Raw genomic sequence first — 21,403 nt, forward strand, 5'->3', positions numbered from 1 at the left:
TTTAAAATACCCTCTCACACTAGACCCCAAAAAAAAAAAAAAAGGATTTTCCTCAGACTTGCAGCGATTAAAATCGATGTTATGCATAGATATAGACACAGATATCACCTATAAATTATTTGTAAATAATTAGTTCTACTTAATGGGTTTTAAATTCTCTTCTGCTATTTTGCACATCATCTGTACTATGTCTAAAGAGAAAGGATTTCGGGCAGCAAAAGTAAACCAGTCCAATTGCTGTGTAAATTGTACAGAATAAATGCAGCAGGCTTTCCATAGCCTTTCGATTCTTTAGTGTGGTCCTTTTGTGATCTAAGCTACCTTCCTATCCTCAACTTCAGCCATCCCTTACACCCAGCACTAATTCAGTCACTCAGCAGATCCTTATTTGGAGTCCCCAATGTACTAGGACCATTACTAAACTGCTTGCTGTTCCCTGAGTATATGGTGTTGTCTCCCCTTTCTTAGCCTTTGCAATGGGGTTTCCTGATCTAAAATGCTATTCCTCTTATTCTTATACCTTCTAAAACCCAACTTATCCATTAAGACACAAGGGGCACCTTCCCTTACCCTTGAACGTTAAAAGCCCTTCCTCCATGCTCCCATAGTGCCCTCTATATTTTTACCAGAGCCATTATATTCTCCTTTATATTGTGAGTCCCATTAAAACAGAAACCTGGCCTTTTACTCACTTGTATGTCACTAGAGTGCCAGGCTCCTTGTATGCGTTCAAATGGTCAAAATGTTACTGTCTGTCTTTATTCAACAGACTGTGTGCTTCTTGGTGGATGGGTCTGTGATTTATTAAACTATGTTTTTTTTTAGCATAACACCTAGCACATAGAAATTGGTTGAATAAATTAGCTTTCTCTGCATCACCATTAATCTTTAAAATATATAGCATTGAGGAATATGCAGAAAGTATCCTCATGATACAGAGAGACAGGGTGCTGAGGATTGTTCCATTTGTGTTTTACTTAAATAGGAAAAATACATGTGAAAGACCTGAGACTATAGACTACAAAGGCCAAATTACCTAGTGGTGCTCTATGCTCTTACCATCCTTCACCTAGCAATAAGAAAAACAGAAATAATTCTTGAAGGAATAATCTTAAAATAATCAGCTAAAAAGTTATGATCATCATCAACAAAAAAAAGTTGGATTTCTGGGAATTCTTTAGCAGTCCAGTGGTTAGAACTCCGAGCTCCCACTGCAGGGGGGCACAGGTTCAATCTCTGGTTAGGGAACTAAGATCCTGCAAGCCATGCAGCGCGGCCAATTTTAAAAAAAAAAAAAAAAGGTGGATTTCTGCTCGTTCAGTCAGTTTGTATGGGTAAACATTACCTAAGTTCCTTGATTCATGGTGTGGTGTGTTTCTAACCCAAATTTATTATCCATCACAAATTGTGATCAATATACAAAAATTAGTTGTATTTCTATACACTAGCAATGAACAATCTGAAAATGAAATTAATAGAACAAGTCCATTTACAATAGCATCAAAAGAAAAGAAATATTCAGGAATAAATTTAGCCAAAGAAGCATAAGACTTGTACACTGAAAACTACAAAAGATGGTTAAAAGAAATTAAAGATATAAATAAATAAAAGACAGCCCATGTTTATGGACTGGAAAACTTAATATTATTAAGATGGCAATACTCCCCAAATATAGATACATATTCAATGTAATTCCTATCAAAATTCCAACAGACTTTTTTGCAGAAATGGATAAGCTGTTCCTAACATTCATAATCAAACTCAAGGGACCCCAAATAGCCAAAACAATATTGAAAAAAGATAAAGCTGGTAAACTGACACTTCCCAACTTGAAAATTTACTACATAGCTACAGTAATCAACTGTGGCACTAGCATAAGATATAAGCCAATGGAATAGAATCAAGAGTCCATAAACAAACTCAAACATCTATGGTCAATTAGCTTTCAACAAGGGTGCCAAGACAACTCAGTAAGGAAAAGATAGTCTTTTTCAGTAAATGGTGCTGAGACAACTTGATATACACATGCAAAAGAATGAAGTTGAACCTCTACCTCACACTGCATACAAAAATTAATTCAAAATGGACCCTAGACATAAATGAAAGAACTAAAATAATAAAACTCTTTTTATTTATTTATTTATTTTTGGCTGCTTTGGTCTTTGTTGCTATGCGCAGGCTTTCTCTAGTTGCGGCAAGCGGGGGCTACTCTTCGTTGTGGTGCGCAGGCTTCTCATTGTGGTGGCTTCTCTTGTTGCAGAGCATGGGCTCTAGGCACATGGGCTTCAGTAGTTGCAGCATGCAGGCCCAGTAGTGTGGCTCACAGGCTCTAGAGTGCAGGCTCAGTAGTTCTGGCGCATGGGCTTAGTTGCTCCGCTGCATGTAGGATCTTCCCGGACCAGGGCTCAAACCCATGTTCCCTGCATTGGCAGGTGGATTCTTAACCACTGTGCCACCAGGGAAGTCCCAACAATAAAACTCTTAGAAGGAAAGACAGGTGTAAATCTGTATGATATTGGAGTAGGCAATGGTTTCTTAGATATGACAACTAAAGCAAAAACAACCAAAAGAAAAAAAGATAAACTGGATTTCATCAAAAGCAAAAACTTCTGCAATGCAAAGGACACCATCAAAAAAGTAAAAAGACAACACAGAATGGGAGAAAATATTTGCAAATCATATCTGATAAGGGACTTGTATCTAGCAAATATAAAGAACTCTTACAATTCAACATTGAAAACACAAATAGCTCAATTTTAAAGGGGCAAAGGATTTGAACAGACATTTCTCCAGAGAAGATAAACAAGTGGCCAATAAACACATGAAAAAAATATTCAGTATCATTAGTCATTAGGAAAATGTAACTCAAAACACAGAGAGATACCACTTCACATCGACTAGGATGGGTATAATAAAAAAGACAGACAATAACAAGCGTTGGCAAGGATGTAAAGTAATTGGAACCCTCATACACTGCTGGTGGGAATGTAAAATGGTGCAGCTGCTATGGAAAACAGTTCAGCAATCTCTCCAAAAGTTAAACGTAGATTTACCATATGAATCAGAAATTCCACTCTTAGGCGTATACCCAAGAGAACTGAAAACATATTCACACAAAAGCTTGTACACAGATGTTTATAGCATTCTATAGCATGGTTATTCATAAGAGCCAAATTATAGAAATAATCCAAATGTCCATCAACTCATGAAAGGATAAACAAAATGTGGTATATCCACATAATGGATTATTATTCAGTCATACAAAGGAATGAAATACTCTTACAGGCTACATGAATGAATCTTGGAAACATTATCCTAAGGAAAAAAGCCATACACTAAAGGATGTATGAAATGTCAAAAACAGGCAATTCCACAGAGACAGAGAGATTAGTGGTTGCCAGGGGATGGGAGAAAATGAAAATTGGGACTGATTACTAATTAAAACAGAGGTTTTTTTGGCATGATGAAAATGTTCTGGAATTAGTAAGATTGCACAACACAGTGAATATACTAAAAACTACTGAACTGTGCACTTTAAGATGGTAAATTTTTTGTTATGTGAATTATATCTCAAAAAATTTTTAAGTGGAATGTGATCCTAAACTTAAAATAAGTTCTAAGCAACTGTATAGATCAAAACAGTAGATCTAGAGCAGTTTCCAATGGCTCAGCAAAATTAGTCAGTGCTCTTCCCCTCCCATAAAAACTGGCTGGATGGGATTTCTGTGTTCAGATGCAATTTATGATAATTGCCCCTTTTGAGCATGCATGCACTGGGTCAATTGAAAAGCAATTTTTAAGTTGGTGAGCTTACATCTGTTTTTTACAGCTTTGTGTGTTTGCCTAACTCAGAAACCATTTCTAACTAAAAAAAAAGCATCCTTGATTCTCTATTCCCTTACCCTGCTTTATTTTCTCCATAGTACTCATCACTGCAATCAATGTAAGTTCCTTGAGTGATAGGGCTTTTAGTTCTCAGCTCTAGCCTCAACGATAAAAGGTTAATAGAAAACATAAAGCAGAAAAATGCCTACAAATTAAATATCTAAAGAAAATTTCCATCAGTTGTCCATAGATGCCATTTTTGTGATATCTTCAGAATACAGGTAACTTTAATTATCAGCTCACCCTTTGAAAGAGGTACAGATTTTTCCCCGTACAAGAACTAAACCCCGGGGTACTGGCCTGGTTCTGAAGGGTGTTTTGGTTTGCTGTAGCCTGGCCAATTAAACTCACATAATCAGGTCCTTACATGTAGTTTCCCTTCTCAGTGATTAGTGAGATAGTGAACTTTGTAATAAACCTTATAAGAGGACCAAGGAAAGTAACTCTCCCAGGAAAAGTGTATGTTAGTATTCTTCCTCTCTATTTGTTCACAATCCACTAGAATACTTCTGATTATAGGTTCCATTACACTTAAAGTCTTGGCCTTCTCTTTGATTACTTGGCTGCACAGGTCATGGGTGCTTTGATCTAAATAGAGACAAAATATTCCTTAACGTTGGCAGATACTTGTGAACTAAGGGAAATGAGCTTCCCTCAGAATACTTACAAAGGAGACTGCCATGGTAATGTTAGATTTAATTCTAATATACTTCTTGTATATAGTAGCTAAGAGTATGAAAGGCCAAAGACTGACTTTGCTGTTAATTTGATCACATACCTATACATGCACCAAAAAATTAACTTTTACAGTTTCCCTAAGGGAAAAATTGAGCTTAAAATATTTACCAAATAGAAACTAGACTTTTCAGTTTTAAGGAAAGTTATTTTCTTTCTTTTTTTTTTCTTTTTAATTTTTGGCTGCGTTGGGTCTTTGTTGCTGCGCTCAGGCTTTCTCTAGTTGTGGCGAGCGGCGGCCACTCTTCATTGCGGTGCGCAGGCTTCTCATTGCGGTGGCTTCTCTTGTTGCGGAGCACGGGCTCTAGGCTTGCGGGCTTCAGTAGTTGCGGTGCGTGGGCTCAGCAGTTGTGCCGCACGGGATCAGTAGTTGTGGCGCACGGGCTCAGTCGCTCTGTGGCATGTGGGATTTTTCCGGACCAGGGCTTGAACCCGTGTCCCCTGCATTGGCAGGCAGATTCTTAACCACTCCACCACCAGGGAAGTCCCAGAAAAGTTATTTTCTAGCCAGAATTCATCAATAACAAAAAAATGTAATTGTTACTAAAGAAATAAGTAATAAATGGCCAAAAACTGGTGGTTAAAAACCCAGTAAAAACATTTTTTTGTTTGTAAATCAAAGAAATAGTAATGAAGCACTTCTGAGGCCTATAAAAATAGACTCAGCCAAGTCTTTAAAATATTTTCTTGTGAGAATTGAATTCACATGAAACTTCCCAGAGACTAGTTATTTCTACTGTTGCTAACATATATAATTAAAACTCTGAGAATTTCTTTTAAAATGTTTTTTGATATATATAAAATAAGCAACCACATTTGTGCTAAAAAGTTATCACATTTTGACAACCAACTCCATGGAAAACCTACTTGTAATTCTATCATAAACATGTATGATCCTTTAGTTTTCAAAGTGCTTTTATATATTTATTTGATAAAGCAACAAACTATTTACATGTAGTAAAAACAGTAGTTTCACTACCAAATAATTTATTAAATACTTAGAGTTGCATTTGAAAAATAAGGTTTTGATTTTAAATGCAAGGGAGTGATTCATACATTGCTTTCTTTTAAAAGAAATGGCTGTTTGGTGGTTTAGAAAATATAATTATTTAAGGTACTCCATTAATAAGATTATAACCTGGGTCATTCTGATCATGCTCTGGTTGTCTTACAGCCAGTGACACCTAGGGAAAATGTCCAGTGAAACAGACAGGCTTACTTCCAGGCTTTGAATGGAACAATTTAAATGCTGCCCAACCCCCAGTTGATGGATATGAATTTCAAAAGAAGACTGGCACCTCAGTACACAAATACCTTGCCCTTTTCCCGATCTAGAAAAAAATAATCACGCTAGAAAGTGACAACAAAACTTTGATAATACTTATAAATTATCAAAATTATAAATTCAGATTCACTCCTTACTCCTTTTCATGGTGGACAATGAAATACCACTGAAGGCCACAAACAAAAATGAATAACATCAGTTCAGCCTCTCAAGGCAGTCTAAGAGCTGCTGGTTTGTAATTATGAATGGAAGTCTTTTAGCCAAAGATTTTTCAGGAGAAAAATTCAGGGATATTTTAGCAGACAGAAAAATTAAGCAAAATGGTTAAGTATTATTTTATAAAGATAAATCCTGCCAATTCTGCCTACAGTGTTTGTTTTTGCATATTCTTCATGGTTCTTCAACGGTAAAATCACTTAAGTCCTTCACTTAAATTCTTCAGTTTATGTTACAACTGATGAAATTTATCTAAAACTAATGTTTCTTGTAATTCTCTACTGAATGGCTCCACAATTTCCATTCAAATTCTGTCTAGGGTGGCTTTTTTTCATACAATCCTGAATTAATAGTAATCATAGGAAGAGAGATCAGTATTAAAAACTGGGATGTATATTTTCAAATGGCAAATTCAATACTAACTAGGAGTATTCTTTAGGGTATAGAGATAGCCAAAGAGTGAAGTTAAATTTATGTTGCTTCAAGAGAAATAAAATATATTCTCTTAAAACATTTTTGAAAATTCCTTGCTGGCCTATGGAATGCTTTAAAATAAACCTCTTTTTCTTCTCTTTTTATCAGAGCTATTTGAATCCTGGAACACTGTGGGGAGTGAGGGGAGCTATAATCTGCCTATAATTTGTTGTTACTTGGGGCAGGGTTCAAGAAGTGGTTCTTTTAAGAGACCCCTCAGATCAAATAAATTCTAACAATATTTACCACTTTGGACTTGAAAAATCATACCTTGCTTTGTATATACTGTAATAAGCTTGAAAACACAATAATACAGTATGCAAATATTGTTTCAAGATGCATTTCTTTTGTTCTACTTTAATTACATAAGTATTTACTAATAAATGGAGTTTTAAATTTCCAAAAATCCTAAGTATACAAGTTTTTAGATGTTTAGTTTTCTACTCTTCTGTTGTGAATGGTTCTGTTCCCTGGGCATATAAGGATCTTGCTCATTATAACAAAGTCTGTGAGATTGTTCTATTTTTCTCTTTGAGTACTGTAGAGATCACTCAGTGGAGTTTTGTGTAATAATTTACCAATAGAACTTAATAACTAAATCTAAGTCAATATATTTGGGTTCAGTTAAATTACAATACTGACAATTCTGTTGATTCATTGTGGACATTCCTAGGAAAGAAGATATAAAAATGGACAAAAAGAACTATGCAAAATATCAAAAGCCAACATTATAACATCAAGTTTTTCTGAGCTTTCTTTTTATAATTTCTCTTGTTCTAACTACCACCACATTGAGGTATTGTTGGTGTCAACATGAAGGCCATCATAAAAATCAAACACCACTCTAGTATTCGCTGCCATGTATGCACTGCATTCCAAAAGCAAGGAATGGAAGCAGTCACCCCTGATGCAGGCATTAAGGGGTGCATTGTTTGTAGAGAATTTTAAAACAATGAAACTTATGAAAAGTCAGTCTACTTCTTATTATTAGCATCAAGGTAAACAATGACAGTGATAAAATACTCCTCGCCATCAGAAAGATGCTCCTATATCCACCCTTTGAGTATTACTGCCCAGATGAGCTCCAAATACTACATACCCAATGCATGAGATATTTATTGTGGCAAGATCTCACTCTCAACTTTATTTTCTATTTTTGAAAATATAAACATAGAAGATATATGTGTTATCAATCTAATCAAGGCAGCCTGCAGCCCGTTATATCTTTAAATGTAAAATATACATAATGAATATTTTAAAAAATTCCAGTGAAGTTGAGAGAGGAATTGTAGACATGAGTGGACACTAAGCTTTCATTATTCATACTCCAGGTGCTTTATAAAATCACAAGTATGTCCCTAAGGAAATAAATGAAAGAGCAGAACATGTCACACTTGCTTTTAATGCATGAGAATCTGTGTTGACTATAGAACCGAACTCCCACTAAGGACTTGACTTCTTAGCAATTCATTCTAAGACTTAGTATGACACTTTGTTTTAAAATATAAGACACCCATTCTTAAATAAGCATTTATCACTTTATTGACCTGGACTATTACAAACAAGCCAATAGCAATAAAGTCCACATTACTGAAGATCATATGTATATTTTTGCTGACTCCTTGGACACTGAGTTCATGAAGATATGAAGAACTAAGGGGGCGAAAAACATTAGCGAAGGAAAACAAACATTAAAGCACAAAAGCACCTTCACTGATGTTCTTGCCACCCATAGTTCTCAGACTCATAGAATTCTCCAACTCTGTTATCTACAACACTCTGGAGTTAGGGAAAGAACTAGTACTTTATGGAGGCAAATATGTTTCTTTCCAAATGCTCTGTTATAGGTGGAAAAAAAATAATGAACAAAAAACCCCCCACAAATGTATTTCATATACACGCAAAAAGGCAAAGACAAAATGTTTAGACTAAGGAGAGCATGTGAAACAGAGGGTAAATTTATTACTAGTTAATGTAAAAAAAATTGTACTTGCCTTGGGGGAGATGACAATTTTTCTTTCCTTTGTGACTGCACTGACTAAACAAGAAAGACAAGAGGTTCACTCCCAGAATATATTATCCAGGACATGATTTATATGTTTGTTTATTTATATGAAATCTATCATAGCATATAAAGGATGTATGTTTAACCAAAAGGAAGAAAAAAAATTGTACCTTTGTTATTTAGATGTCAGTTCACATTTGCATTATCAAATCTACTCATTGTTGGTTTAATATAAATTTTCTTGCTTTGTTAGTGAGCTGGCTTTTAGAAAATGTTTATATTTCCACAGGTAAAGCAAATATGTGTCAATTTCTTGGGCAAGCAGAATTCCAATGTCAAAATACATTCTTATATGAATTATTTCTAAATTATTACTTAATTTTATAAGGAACTTAAAATTAGGGGCTTCATTAATATGTACATATTAATAAATATATGATTGCTGTGCTTTGCTAAGGCACTGGCCTTTTGCCATTGTCTATCTATCTATCTAAAACACACATTATATACAATATATATATTAAATACATATCATACAAACCAAAGGCAAAAAGAGAAAACTAGCTGAAAACAGGAATCTGACTTCAAATAGTCCCTGTTAAAAAAATAAAATCTCTAAGTTGGTTTGTAAATTTGTTGGTTGAAACAGTTTCTCATTGGGCCGAAGTTATAACTTGTGGTTCCGTTTCCAGGTTAAGTCCACAGAAGTCTATTTAACCCATAATTCAAATGAGTTTTAATACCATACTTAAGAGATCTAGAAACTATTCACCAATTTAGAAGTTTGTTTTGGCTTGGTTTTCTTCTCCTATAGGAACTGTTTTTTACCGGTAAGACCAAGGAACCCTACTTCCTAGGGGCTAGAAACTAGAAAAGGAAAACAGTCTTTGAGCACAGGGCAACAGTCTGGGTCTTAGGTAAGATGGTCAGGGTCAATAGCAACAAAGGAAAGAACAAAAAAAACTTAGTATCAGGTAGGAAAAGTTGGAGTCAGTAATAAAGTGGGTTACTCTCATGGAGTAAGCTTCCATAAATCAGGGTGATTTTGCTACTGCCCCCCAAACAAACATTAATTGGTTTAAGAAAAAACTTTATTTTACAAGCAAAAGTTTGGAAAAGTAACAAAAATAACAATATAAGTAACAAAATCATACCTCTGGTCATTATAATGAAATGTTTTCTGTGATTGAAAACTACGATGAAAAATTTGTTGGGCAAAGCAATGTTTAGTTCTTAATTCCAAACTGAGGTTTACATTATATAAGATTTAGACCAAAAATATCTTGAAGAAAAAATTTCATTTACATATTTACAACCCCCGTGCAATCTGGGCGGCCTGTGTACAGGCCTGACTAACCAGGTTGTAGAGGAAAAAAATCTCAGATTAAGCCCATCAACTTATTAGCTAAAGATCCTCTGGCTAGATGTCAAGCTTTATAGGTGTACTCCATATGACTAGATACCTTTTCCTTGATATGTTAGAATACTTCAGTGTTATTCTGTCCTTGTTTCCCTATTCCATGGAACTGTATTCATTTCTCCCAATTTTAGTAGCATAATGAGAGATATGCTGAATAGATAGGGCAAGAGAGAGATGATAAACCTATATTCCAAAATATTAGCAAACCAATAATATAATACTCTAAAAGCAATTCCAGAAAAAAGAGCAGAGACCGTGTTTAAAAAGTCAAGAATGATCACTCAGCCTCTGAGGAGCATAAATTAACCTTAATCCCTAAACCTAGCCAGTTGCCTTAGCCCATAGAGTGCATTCTGGCACAAATTTTCAGCTGTTTCAGCCAAAACATATGCAGCAGGTGACTCTCTCTCTGATATAAGCAATATTTAATTGTTTCTTTTTTTTTTAAATAAGATGTTGGGGCTAGGAGTTTTAGTAATTTATTTATTTATTTTTGCTGTGTTGGGTCTTCGTTTCTGTGCGAGGGCTTTCTCTAGTTGTGGCAAGTGGGGGCCACTCTTCATCGTGGTGCACGGGCCTCTCACTATAGCAGCCTCTCTTGTTGTGGAGCACAGGCTCCAGACGCAGGCTCAGTAGTTGTGGCTCACGGGCCTAGTTGCTCCGCGGCATGTGGGATCCTCCCAGACCAGGGCTCAAACCCGTGTCCCCTGCATTAGCAGGCAGATTCCCAACCACTGCTCCACCAGGGAAGCCCCCTGTTTTTTAAAAAAATAACAAAATATACTTGTATTTGAGAATAACAATATAAATTTATATTATAATTATTGTATTATAACATACTCTTATAATATAACAATATACTTAATAATATACTTTTATATTATATAATAATATACATTTAATGGATATTTTAGTTTATTATTCTACTCTTAGTTTTGTTCTTCAAATATGCCTGGAAAAAATTTTAAGCAAATTTAGAAGTGGAAACATTTAAATGTTCCATTACTTGATAAAGTATGTGTTTGGTTATTATGGAAATACAAATTAAAACTCCTCAAATATACTATAGAAGATATACATATCCATGGTATACAAAAGGATTAGGGATTACTTCCTCCCCTTCTTCTTTTATCCTGAGGGAACAGCTAGTGAGCTTAAGCTTTAATTTTTAACAGATTAGAAAAAGGAATCTTACTCACCTACTAAATTAAAATTTTTCTTATTAAATGCCTAAGTTTTTAAGTCACTCATTTTCCTAGCTACTTCAATGGAATCAGCAGTCATAGATCCAACCCCAACTCCAAGACTGGAACTTCGTAACAACAGTTCCAAGGCAGAAATCTGACGTAACTCTTTGCGACACAACTTTACACGTGTGACACTATGCAACTGTGCCACATTTCCTACTGGCTGAATTTGGGGTGTTGGTCGACTGTGAGATTTTGTAAACTGATTGCCATCCCTTTCTGTTTTGGCCTCATTGCTTAACAAATGCCCACTAGTGGGTGCTAAAGAGCTATAAATTGGTGGTAATTCTGCGCCTTCTTCCCAGAGCTTCTGAGGATTTGGTTGTGTTCTTGAACTGCTTGCAGAACTGTCCAATTGTCTTTCCCTTCCACTTAATTTTATACTTTCAGTTCTGGATGCCCATTTTAATTCTTCTGAAACCATGCCTGCTTCTTCTGGGTTCTGTACTCCATTTCCAGCATCATGATCTAAAAATAATCCAAAAAGCAGAAAAAAAAATTAAGAGGTTTCCTCCAAAACAGGTATTTTAATCATGATATCTTAACATAACTACATTATTATCATGCAATATAAATTGTCTTCCAGCTTTTTTTGTTAAGTGACTTCTTTGAGAGGAACAGAAGTGTGAACATTAATTATTCTTATTTCACTTAGAGGCATCTTCCATGTGAATAACTGAGAACTTTCAATTAATAGAACAAAACTGAGAAGTAGTCTTCTAGAGATTTTGGTACCCCTGGAAACACAGAGGTGCTTTAGGCCTCTCTGGTGCCCTTCCACACCTGCCTCTGCTGGGCTTGCCACTGGTGAATCACATTTCAAATCCTGGTCATATCTCCAGGGAATGTTCTGGGACTTGGCATTATATGTGTGAAAAATCTAGTCTTTTTTTTTTATTTTTTTTTTTTTTGCGGTACACGGGCCTCTCACTGTTGTGGCCTCTCCCGCCGCGGAGCACAGGCTCCAGACGTGCAGGCTAAGCGGCCATGGCTCACGGGCCCAGCCGCTCTGTGGCATGTGGGATCCTCCTGGACTGGGGCACGAACCCGTGTCCCCTGCATCGGCAGGCGGACTCTCAACCACTGCGCCACCAGGGAAGCCCAAAAATCTAGTCTTGATTGAACTCCAAGCACAAGAGCAGGGTTCTTCCGTCTGAATGTACTCTGGGGTACATGCCACTGCTTTCACCATCAAAATGGAAATGACAGCATACCCCTCAGTGGGGACCACCTTGCTAGAATGAGTGATAGGAGTGAGTGAAATTATCAAAGCTTGAGGCCCTCAAATCATAGAATAATCTAATATCAAAGACAAAACTTACTTAAGGGAAGTCCATATAGGTACTAGACCTAATGCAAAGAAACAATGCCAACTTTAAAATATGTTGATGATGCAATTAGGACACTTCTGGTCCTGCGAGAACCAAGTTTAAAAACAGAAGTTGCACACTGGCAGCTCCCAAGCCAAATCTGCCCACAGACATGTTTTACTTAGCCTATAAAATAATATGTGATACAAAATTTAAAAAGTGGAAAGTTTCATATAAAAATATAGATTTCCGGATTTTAAAGAAAATGAGAAAAACTGACAATTTCTGCCTGGCAACAGCAGCTGGAGCAGAGCTGCCCCTGCCAATTTAGACAACTGCTGCAGTCCCACCGCTCACTTTGGCTTCCTGGCTCCTGCAGGCATTTTAGTTTGTGACCCTGGTTTAAAACATAATTGATTTTCTATATAACCTTTAAATATTGTGAATAACTCTTTTGTACACCTGAAATTTATATAATATCATACATCAACTCTACTCAATAAAAAAAGAAAAAAAGGATTGATTTTCTAGTTTTTAAAATTTTTCTCACAAACAAAAAACTTGAACTAGCAAATGACATAAATCCTCATGTGGAATTAGCAGGTACAAACTTGATCATAGTGCTCACAGTGGCTCCCCAACTTTGCTGCACATTAGTGTCACCTGGAAGCTTTTAAAAATCCTTTGGCCTAATAACCTATAATGGAAAAGAACTGAAAAAGAGCGTGTGTGTATATATATATCTGAATCACTTTGCTGTACACCTGAAACTAACAGAATATTGTAAATCAACTATATTTCAATGAAAAAAAAAATCCTGATGCCCAGGTCACAGAGTCTCGGGGAGGGAGCCAGGCATCTTAATTTTTTTTTTTTTTTTTTTTTTTTGCGGTACGCCGGCCTCTCACCGCTGTGGCCTCTCTCTCCCGCCGCGGAGCACAGGCTCCGGACGCGCAGGCCCAGCGGCCATGGCTCATGGGCCCAGCTGCTCCACAGCATGTGGGATCCTCCCAGACCGGGGCACGAACCGTGTCCCCTGCATCGGCAGGCGGACTCCCAACCACTGTGCCACCAGGGAAGCCCCTTAATTTTTAAAGATCATATGAGAAAGAGCAGAGATGGGCTCATTGGAAAGGCTCACTCCCAAGCCCACTTAGATTCCTCACAATATAAAGTTTCCCTCTTCCAGAATTTCAACACCGAAGGAACAAACTAAAGAAAGATTTATTCACCCATATTCACACAGCCAGTAAAAGAAATTAGGATCCCAACCAGATCTTCTGACTCTAGTATCCTGACATGTAGAGTTTTATAGTGGTTTAAATTGATACAAGAATAGAGTTTTGGGGGAGACCTTCAAGATGGCGGAGGAGTAAGACATGGAGATCACTTTCCTCAGCACAAATACATCTGAAATACATCTACATGTGGAACAACTCCTACAGAAAACCTACTGAACACTGGCAGAAGACCTCAGACCTCCCAAAAGGCAAGAAACTCCCCACATACCTGGGTAGGGCAAAAGAAAAAAGAAAAAACAGAGACAAAATAATAGGGACAGGACCTGCACCTCGGGGAAGGAGCTGTGAAAGAGGAAAAGTTTCCACACACTAGGAAGCCCCTTCACTGGCGTAGACAGGGGTTGGGCGTGGGGGAAGCTTCAGAGCCACGGAGGAGACTGCAGCAATAGGGGTGCAGAGGGCAAAGCGGAGAGATTCCCGCACAGAGGATCGGTGCCGACCAGCACTCACCAGCCCGAGAGGCTTATCTGCTCATCCGCTGAGGCGGGCGGGGGCTGGGAGCTGAGGATTGGGCTTCGGAGGTCGGATCCCAGGGAGAGGACTGGGGTTGGCTGCATGAACACAGCCTGAAGGGGCTAGTGCACGAGGAGAGGGGATTCAGAGCACCGCCTAAACGAGCTCCTGAGACGGGCAAGAGCCGCGGCTATCAGCACGGACTGCAGAGACGGGCTTGAAACGCTAAGGCTGCTCCTGCAGCCACCAAGAAGCCTGTGTGCAAGCACAGGGCACTGTCCACACCTCCCCTCCAAGGAGCCTGTGCAGCCCACCACTGCCAGGGTCCTGTGATCCAGGGACAACTAGCCCGGGAGAACACACGGCACGCCTCAGGCTGGTGCAACATCATGCTGGCCTCTGCCGCTGCAGGCTCGCCCCACATTCCGTACACCTCCCTCCCCCCGGCCTGCGTGAGCCAGAGCCCCCTAATCAGCTGCTACTTTAACCCCGACCTGTCTGGGCGAAGAACAGACGCCCTCAGGCGACCTCCATGCAGAGGCAGGGCCAAATCCAAAGCTGAACCCCGGGAGCTGTTTGAACAAAGAAGAGAAAGGGAAATCTCTCCCAGCAGCCTCAGGCGCAACAGATTAAATCTCCACGATCAACTTGATGTACCCTGCATCTCTGGAATACCTGAATAGACAACGAATCATCCCAAATTGAGGAGGTGGACTTTGGGAGCAACTGTTGACTTGAGGTTGCTTTCTGCATCTAATTTGTTCCTGGCTTTATGTTTATCTTAGTTTAGTATTTAGAGTTTATTATCATTGGTAGATTTGTTTATTGATTTAGTTGCTCTCTTCCTTTTTTTTATATATATAGATATGTATATATTTTTCCTCTTTCTATTTCTGTGAGTGTGTATGTGTATGCTTCTTTGTGTGATTTTGTCTGTATAGCTTTGCTTTTACCATTTGTCCTAGTGTTCTGTCTGTCTGGCTTTTTTTTTTTTTTTAACTATAGTTTTTAGTACTTGTTATCATTGGTGAATTTGTTTTTTGGTTTGGTTGCTCTCTTCTTTGTTTCTTTCTTTTTTCTATTACTTTTTAACTTTTTTATTTTTAATAATTATTTTTTAAAATAACTTTATTTTTCTTTCTTTTTTTCTCTTCTTCTCCCTTTTCTTCTGAGCCTTGTGACTGACAGGGTCTTCGTGCTCCGGCCGGGTGTGAGGCCAGTGCCTCTGAGGTGGGAGAGCTGAGTTCAGGATATTAGTCCACCAGAAACCTCCCAGCTCCATGTAATATCAAACGGCGAAAGCTCTCCCAGAGATCTCCATCTCAACGCTAAGACCCAGCTTCATTCAATGACCAGCAAGCTACAGTGCTGGACACCCTATGCCAAACAACTAGCAAGACAGGAACACAACCCCACCCATTAGCAGAGAGGCTGCCTAAAATCATAATAAGGCCACAGACACTCCAAAACACACCACCAGATGCAGTCCTGCCCACCAGAAAGACAAGATCCAGCCTCATCCAGCAGAACACAGGCACTAGTCCCCTCCACCAGGAAGCCTACACAACCCACTGTACCAACCTTAGACACTGGGGGAAGACACCAAAAACAACAAGAACTACAAACCTGCAACCTGTGAAAAGGAGACCCCAAACACAGTAAGTTAAGCAAAATGAGAAGACAGAGAAACACAGCAGATGAAGGACCAAGGTAAAAACCCACGAGACCAAACAAATGAAGAGGAAATAGGCAGTCAACCTGAAAAAGAATTGAGAGTAATGATAGTAAACATGATCCAAAATCTTGGAAACAGAATGGAGAAAATACAAGAAACGTTTAACAAGGACCTAGAAGAATTAAAGAGCAAACAAACAATGAAGAACAACACAATAAATGAAATTTAAAATTCTCTAGAAGGAATCAATAGCAGAATAACTGAGGCAGAAGAACGGATAAGTGACCAGGAGGATAAAATAGTGGAAGTAACTACTGCACAACAGAATAAAGAAAAAAGAATGAAAAGAATTGAGGACAGTCTTGGAGACCTCTGGGGCAACATCAAACGCACAAACATTTGAATTATAGGGGTCCCAGAAGAAGAAGAGAAAAAGAAAGGGACTGAGAAAATATTTGAAGAGATTATAGTTGAAAACTTCATAATATGGGAAAGGAAATAGTCAATCAAGTCCAGGAAGTGCAGAGAGTCCCATACAGGATAAAACCAAGAAGAAGCACGCCAAGACACATATTAACCAAACTATCAAAAATTAAATACAAAGAAAAAACATTAAAAGCAGCAAGGGAAAAACAACAAGTTACATACAAGGGAATCCCCATAAGGTTAACAGCTGATCTTTCAGCAGAAAGTGCAAGCCAGAGGGAGTGGCAGGACATATTGAAAGTGATGAAAGGGAAAAACCTACAACTAAGATTACTCTACCCAGCAAGGATCTTATTCAGATTTGAAAGAGAAATTAAAACCTTTACAGAGAAGCAAAAGCTAGAGAATTCAGCACCACCAAACCAGCTTTAAAACAAATGCTAAAGAACTTCTCTAGGCAGGAAACACAAGATAAGGAAAAGACCTACAAAAACAAACCCAAAATAATTAAGAAAATGGTAATAAGAACATACATATTGATAATTACCTTAAATGTAAATGGATTAAATACTCTAACCAAAAGACATAGACTGGATGAATGGATACAAAAACAAGACCCATATGTATGCTGTCTACAAGAGACCCACTTCAGACCTAGAGACACATACAGACTGAAAGTGAGGGGATGGATAAAGATATTCCATGTAAATGGAGATCAGAAGAAAGCTGGAGTAGCGATTCTCATATCAGAAAAAATAGACTTTAAAATAAAGACTATTACAAGAGACAAAGAAGGACACTACATAATGATCAAGGGATCAATCCAAGAAGAAGATATAACAACTGTAACTATTTATGCACGCCACATAGGAGCACCTCAATACATAAGGCAAATGCTAAGAGCCATAAAAGGAGAAATCGACAGTAACACAATCATAGTAGGGGACTTTAACACTCCACTTTCACCAATTGACAGATCGTCCAAAATGAAAATAAGTAAGAAAACACAAGCTTTAAATGATACATTAAACAAGGTGGACTTAATTGATATTTATAGGACATTCCATCCAAAAACAACAGAATACACTTTCTTCTCAAGTGCTCATGGAACATTCTCCAGGATAGATCATATCTTGGGTCACAAATCAAGCCTTGGTAAATTTAAGAAAATTGAAATCGTATCTAGTATGTTTTCCGACCACAACGCCATGAGACTAGATATCAATTACAGGAAAAAGTCTGTAAAAAATACAAACACATGGAGGCTAAACAATACACTACTTAACAACCAAGAGATCACAGAAGAAATCAACAAGGAAATAAAAAAATACCTAGGAACAAATGACAATGAAAACACGATGACCCAAAACCTACAGGATGCAGCAAAAGCAGTTCTAAGAGGGAAGTTTATAACAATACAATTCCACCACACGAAACAAGAAACATCTCAAATAAACAATATAACCTTACACCTAAAGCAATTAGAGAAAGAACAAAAGAAGCCTAAAGTTAGCAGAAGGAAAGAAATCATAAAGATCAGTTTAGAAATAAATGAAAAAGAAATGAAGGAAACAATAGCAAAGATCAATAAAACTAAAACCTGGTTCTTTGAGAAGATAAACAAAATTGATAAACCATTAGCCACATTCATCAAGAAAAAAAGGGAGAAGGTTCAAATCAATAGAATTAGAAATGGAAAAGAAGTAACAACTGACACCGCAGAAATACAAAGGATCATGAGAGATTACTAAAAGCAACTCTATGCCAATAAAATGGACAACCTGGAAGAAATGGACAAATTCTTAGAAAAGCACAAACTTCCGAGACTGAACCAGGAAGAAAAAGAAAATACAAACAGACCAATCACAAGCACTGAAATTGAAACTGTGATTAAAACTCTTCCAACAAACAGAAGTCCAGGACCAGATTCCTTCACAGGCGAATTCTATCAAACATTTACAGAAGAGCTAACACCTATCCTTCTCAAACTCTTCCAAAATATAGCAGAGGGAGGAACACTCCCCAACTCATTCTATGAGGCCACCATCACCCTGATACCAAAAGCAGACAAAGATATCACAAAGAGGGCTTCCCTGGTGGCGCAGTGGTTGAGGGTCCGCCTGCCGATGCAGGGGACATGGGTTCGTGCCCCAGTCTGGGAGGCTCCCACATGCTGTGGAGTGGCTGGGCCCGTGGGCCGTGGCCGCTGAGCCTGCGCGTCCGGAGCCTGTGCTCCGCAACGGGAGAGGCCATAGCAGTGAGAGGCCCGTGTACCGCAAAAAAAAAAAAAAAAAAGATGTCACAAAGAAAGAAAACTGCAGGCCAATACCACTGATGAACATAGATGCAAAAATCCTCAACAAAATACTAGCAAGCAGAATCCAACAGCACATTAAAGGATCATACACTATGACCAACTGTGGTTTATCCCAGGGCTGTAAGAATTCTACAATATACATAAATCAATCAATGTGATAAACCATATTAACAAATTGAAGAAGAAAAACCATACGATCATCTCAATAGATGCAGAAAAAGCTTTCGACACAATTCAACATCCATTTATGATAAAAACCCTCCAGAAAGTAAGTATACAGGGCACTTACCTCAACATAATAAAGACCATATATGACAAACCCACAGCCAACTTCGTTCTCAATGGTGAAAAACTGAAAGCATTTCCGCTAAAATCAGAAACAAGACAAAGATGTCCACTCTCACCACTATTATTCAACATAGTTTTGGAAATTTTAGCCACAGCAATCAGAGAAGAAGAAATAAAAGGAATCCAAATCGGAAAAGAAGAAGTAAAGCTGTTACTGTTTGCAGATGACATGATACTATACACAGAGAATCCTAAAGATGCTACCAGAAAACTACTAGAGCTAATCAACGAATTTGGTAAAGTAGCAGGATACAAAATTAATGCACAGAAATCTCTTGCATTCCTATACACTAATGATGAAAAATCTGAAAGAGAAATTAAGGAAACACTCCCATTTATCACTGCAACAAAAAGAATAAAATATCTAGGAATAAACCTACCTAAGGAGACAAAAGACCTGTATGCAGAAAATTATAAGACAGTGATGAAAGAAATTAAAGATGATACAAATAGATGGAGAGATACACCATGTTCTTGGATTGGAAGAATCAACATTGTGAAAATGACTCTACTACCCAAAGCAATCTATAGATTCAATGCAATCCCTATCAAACTACCACTGGCATTTTTCACAGAACTAGAACAAAAAATTTCACAATTTGTATGGAAACACAAAAGACCCCAAATAGCTAAAGCAATCTTGAGAACGAGAAACGGAGCTGGAGGAATCAGGCTCCCTGACTTCAGACTATACTACAAAGCTACAGTAATCAAGGTAGTATGGTACTGGCAGAAAAACAGAAAGATAGATCAATGGAACAGGATAGAAAACCCATAGATAAACCCACGCACATATGGTCACCTTATCTTTGATAAAGGAGGCAGAAATGTACAGTGGAGAAAGGACAGCCTCTTCGATAAGTGGTGCTGGGAAAATTGGACAGGTACATGTAAAAGTATGAGATTAGATCACTCCCTAACACCATACACAAAAATAAACTCAGACTGGATTAAAGACCTAAATGTAAGGCCAGACACTATAAAACTCTTAGAGGAAAACATAGGCAGAATACTCTATGACATAAATCACAGCAAGATCCTTTTTGACCCACCTCCTAGAGAAATGAAAATAAAAACAAAAATAAACAAATGGGACCTAATGAAACTTAAAAGCTTTTGCACAGCAAAGGAAAACATAAACAAGACGAAAAGACAACCCTCAGAATCGGAGAAAATATTTGCTAATGGAGCAATTGACAAAGGATCAACCTCCAAAATTTACAAGCAGCTCATGCAACTCAATATCAAGAAAACAAACAACCCAATCCAAAAATGGGCAGAAGACCTAAATAGACATTTCTCCAAAGAAGGTATACAGATTGCCAACAAACACATTAAAGTACCCTCAACATCACTATTCATTAGAGAACGGCAAATCAAAACTACAATGAGGTATCACCTCACACCAGTCAGAATGGCCATCATCCAAAAATCTACAAACAATAAATGCTGGAGAGGATGTGGAGAAAAGGGAACCCTCTTGCACTGTTGGTTGGAATGTAAATTGATACAGTCACGATGGAGAACAGTATGGAGATGCTTTAAAAAACTAAAAATAGAACTACCATACGACCCAGCAATCCCACTACTGGGCATATACCCTGAGAAAACCATAATTCAAAAAGAGTCATGTACCACAATGTTCACTGCAGCTCTATTTACAATAGCCAGGGTATGGAAGCAACCTAAGTGTCCATCGACAGATGAATGGATAAAGAAGATGTGGCACATATATGCAATGGAATATTACTCAGCCATAAAAAGAAATGAAACTGAGTTATTTGTAGTGAGGTGGATGGGCCTAGAGACTGTCATATGGAGTGAAGTAAGTCAGAAAGAGAAAAACAAATACCCTATGCTAACACATATATGTGGAATCCAAAATAAAAAAGGTTCTGAAGAACTTAGAGGCAGGACAGGAATAAAGATGCAGATGTAGAGAATGGACTTGAGGACACGGGGAGGGGGAAGGGTAAGTTGGGACAAAGTTAGATAGTGGCATGGACATATATACACTACCACATGTAAAACAGATAGTGGGAAGCAGCTGCATGGCATAGGGGGATCAGCTTGATGCTTTGCGACCACCTAGAGGGGTGGGATAGAGAGGGTGGATAGAGGGATCTAGGGACCACCTAGAGGGATAGAGAGGGAGACGCCAGAGGGAGGAGACATTGGGATATATGTATATGTATAGCTGATTCACTTTGTATAAAGCAGAAACGAACACACCATTGTAAAGCAATTACACTCCAATAAAGATGTTAAAATAAAAGGTAAAAAAAAAAAAAGATGAATGGTTTTAC

At 37.8% G+C, this 21,403-nt stretch overlaps 1 protein-coding gene across 8 annotated transcripts in view; it reads right to left on the bottom strand.

Annotated features, from left to right (window-relative positions):
- Positions 1-10,929: 10,929 nt before the first annotated feature.
- The window catches only part of KIF27 (kinesin family member 27), an 88,016-nt gene continuing 77,542 nt past the window's right edge, over positions 10,930-21,403 (bottom strand). For all 8 annotated transcript variants that reach the window (XM_060155326.1, XM_060155321.1, XM_060155323.1 and 5 more), the window contains one exon: positions 10,930-11,735. In XM_060155326.1, coding sequence (XP_060011309.1) covers positions 11,251-11,735 — 485 coding nt within the window. In that variant the 3' untranslated portion in view covers positions 10,930-11,250. The remainder of the gene's footprint in view (positions 11,736-21,403) is intronic.

Source organism: Lagenorhynchus albirostris, chromosome 7, assembly GCF_949774975.1.
Source record: "Lagenorhynchus albirostris chromosome 7, mLagAlb1.1, whole genome shotgun sequence".
NCBI lineage: Eukaryota > Metazoa > Chordata > Mammalia > Artiodactyla > Delphinidae > Lagenorhynchus > Lagenorhynchus albirostris.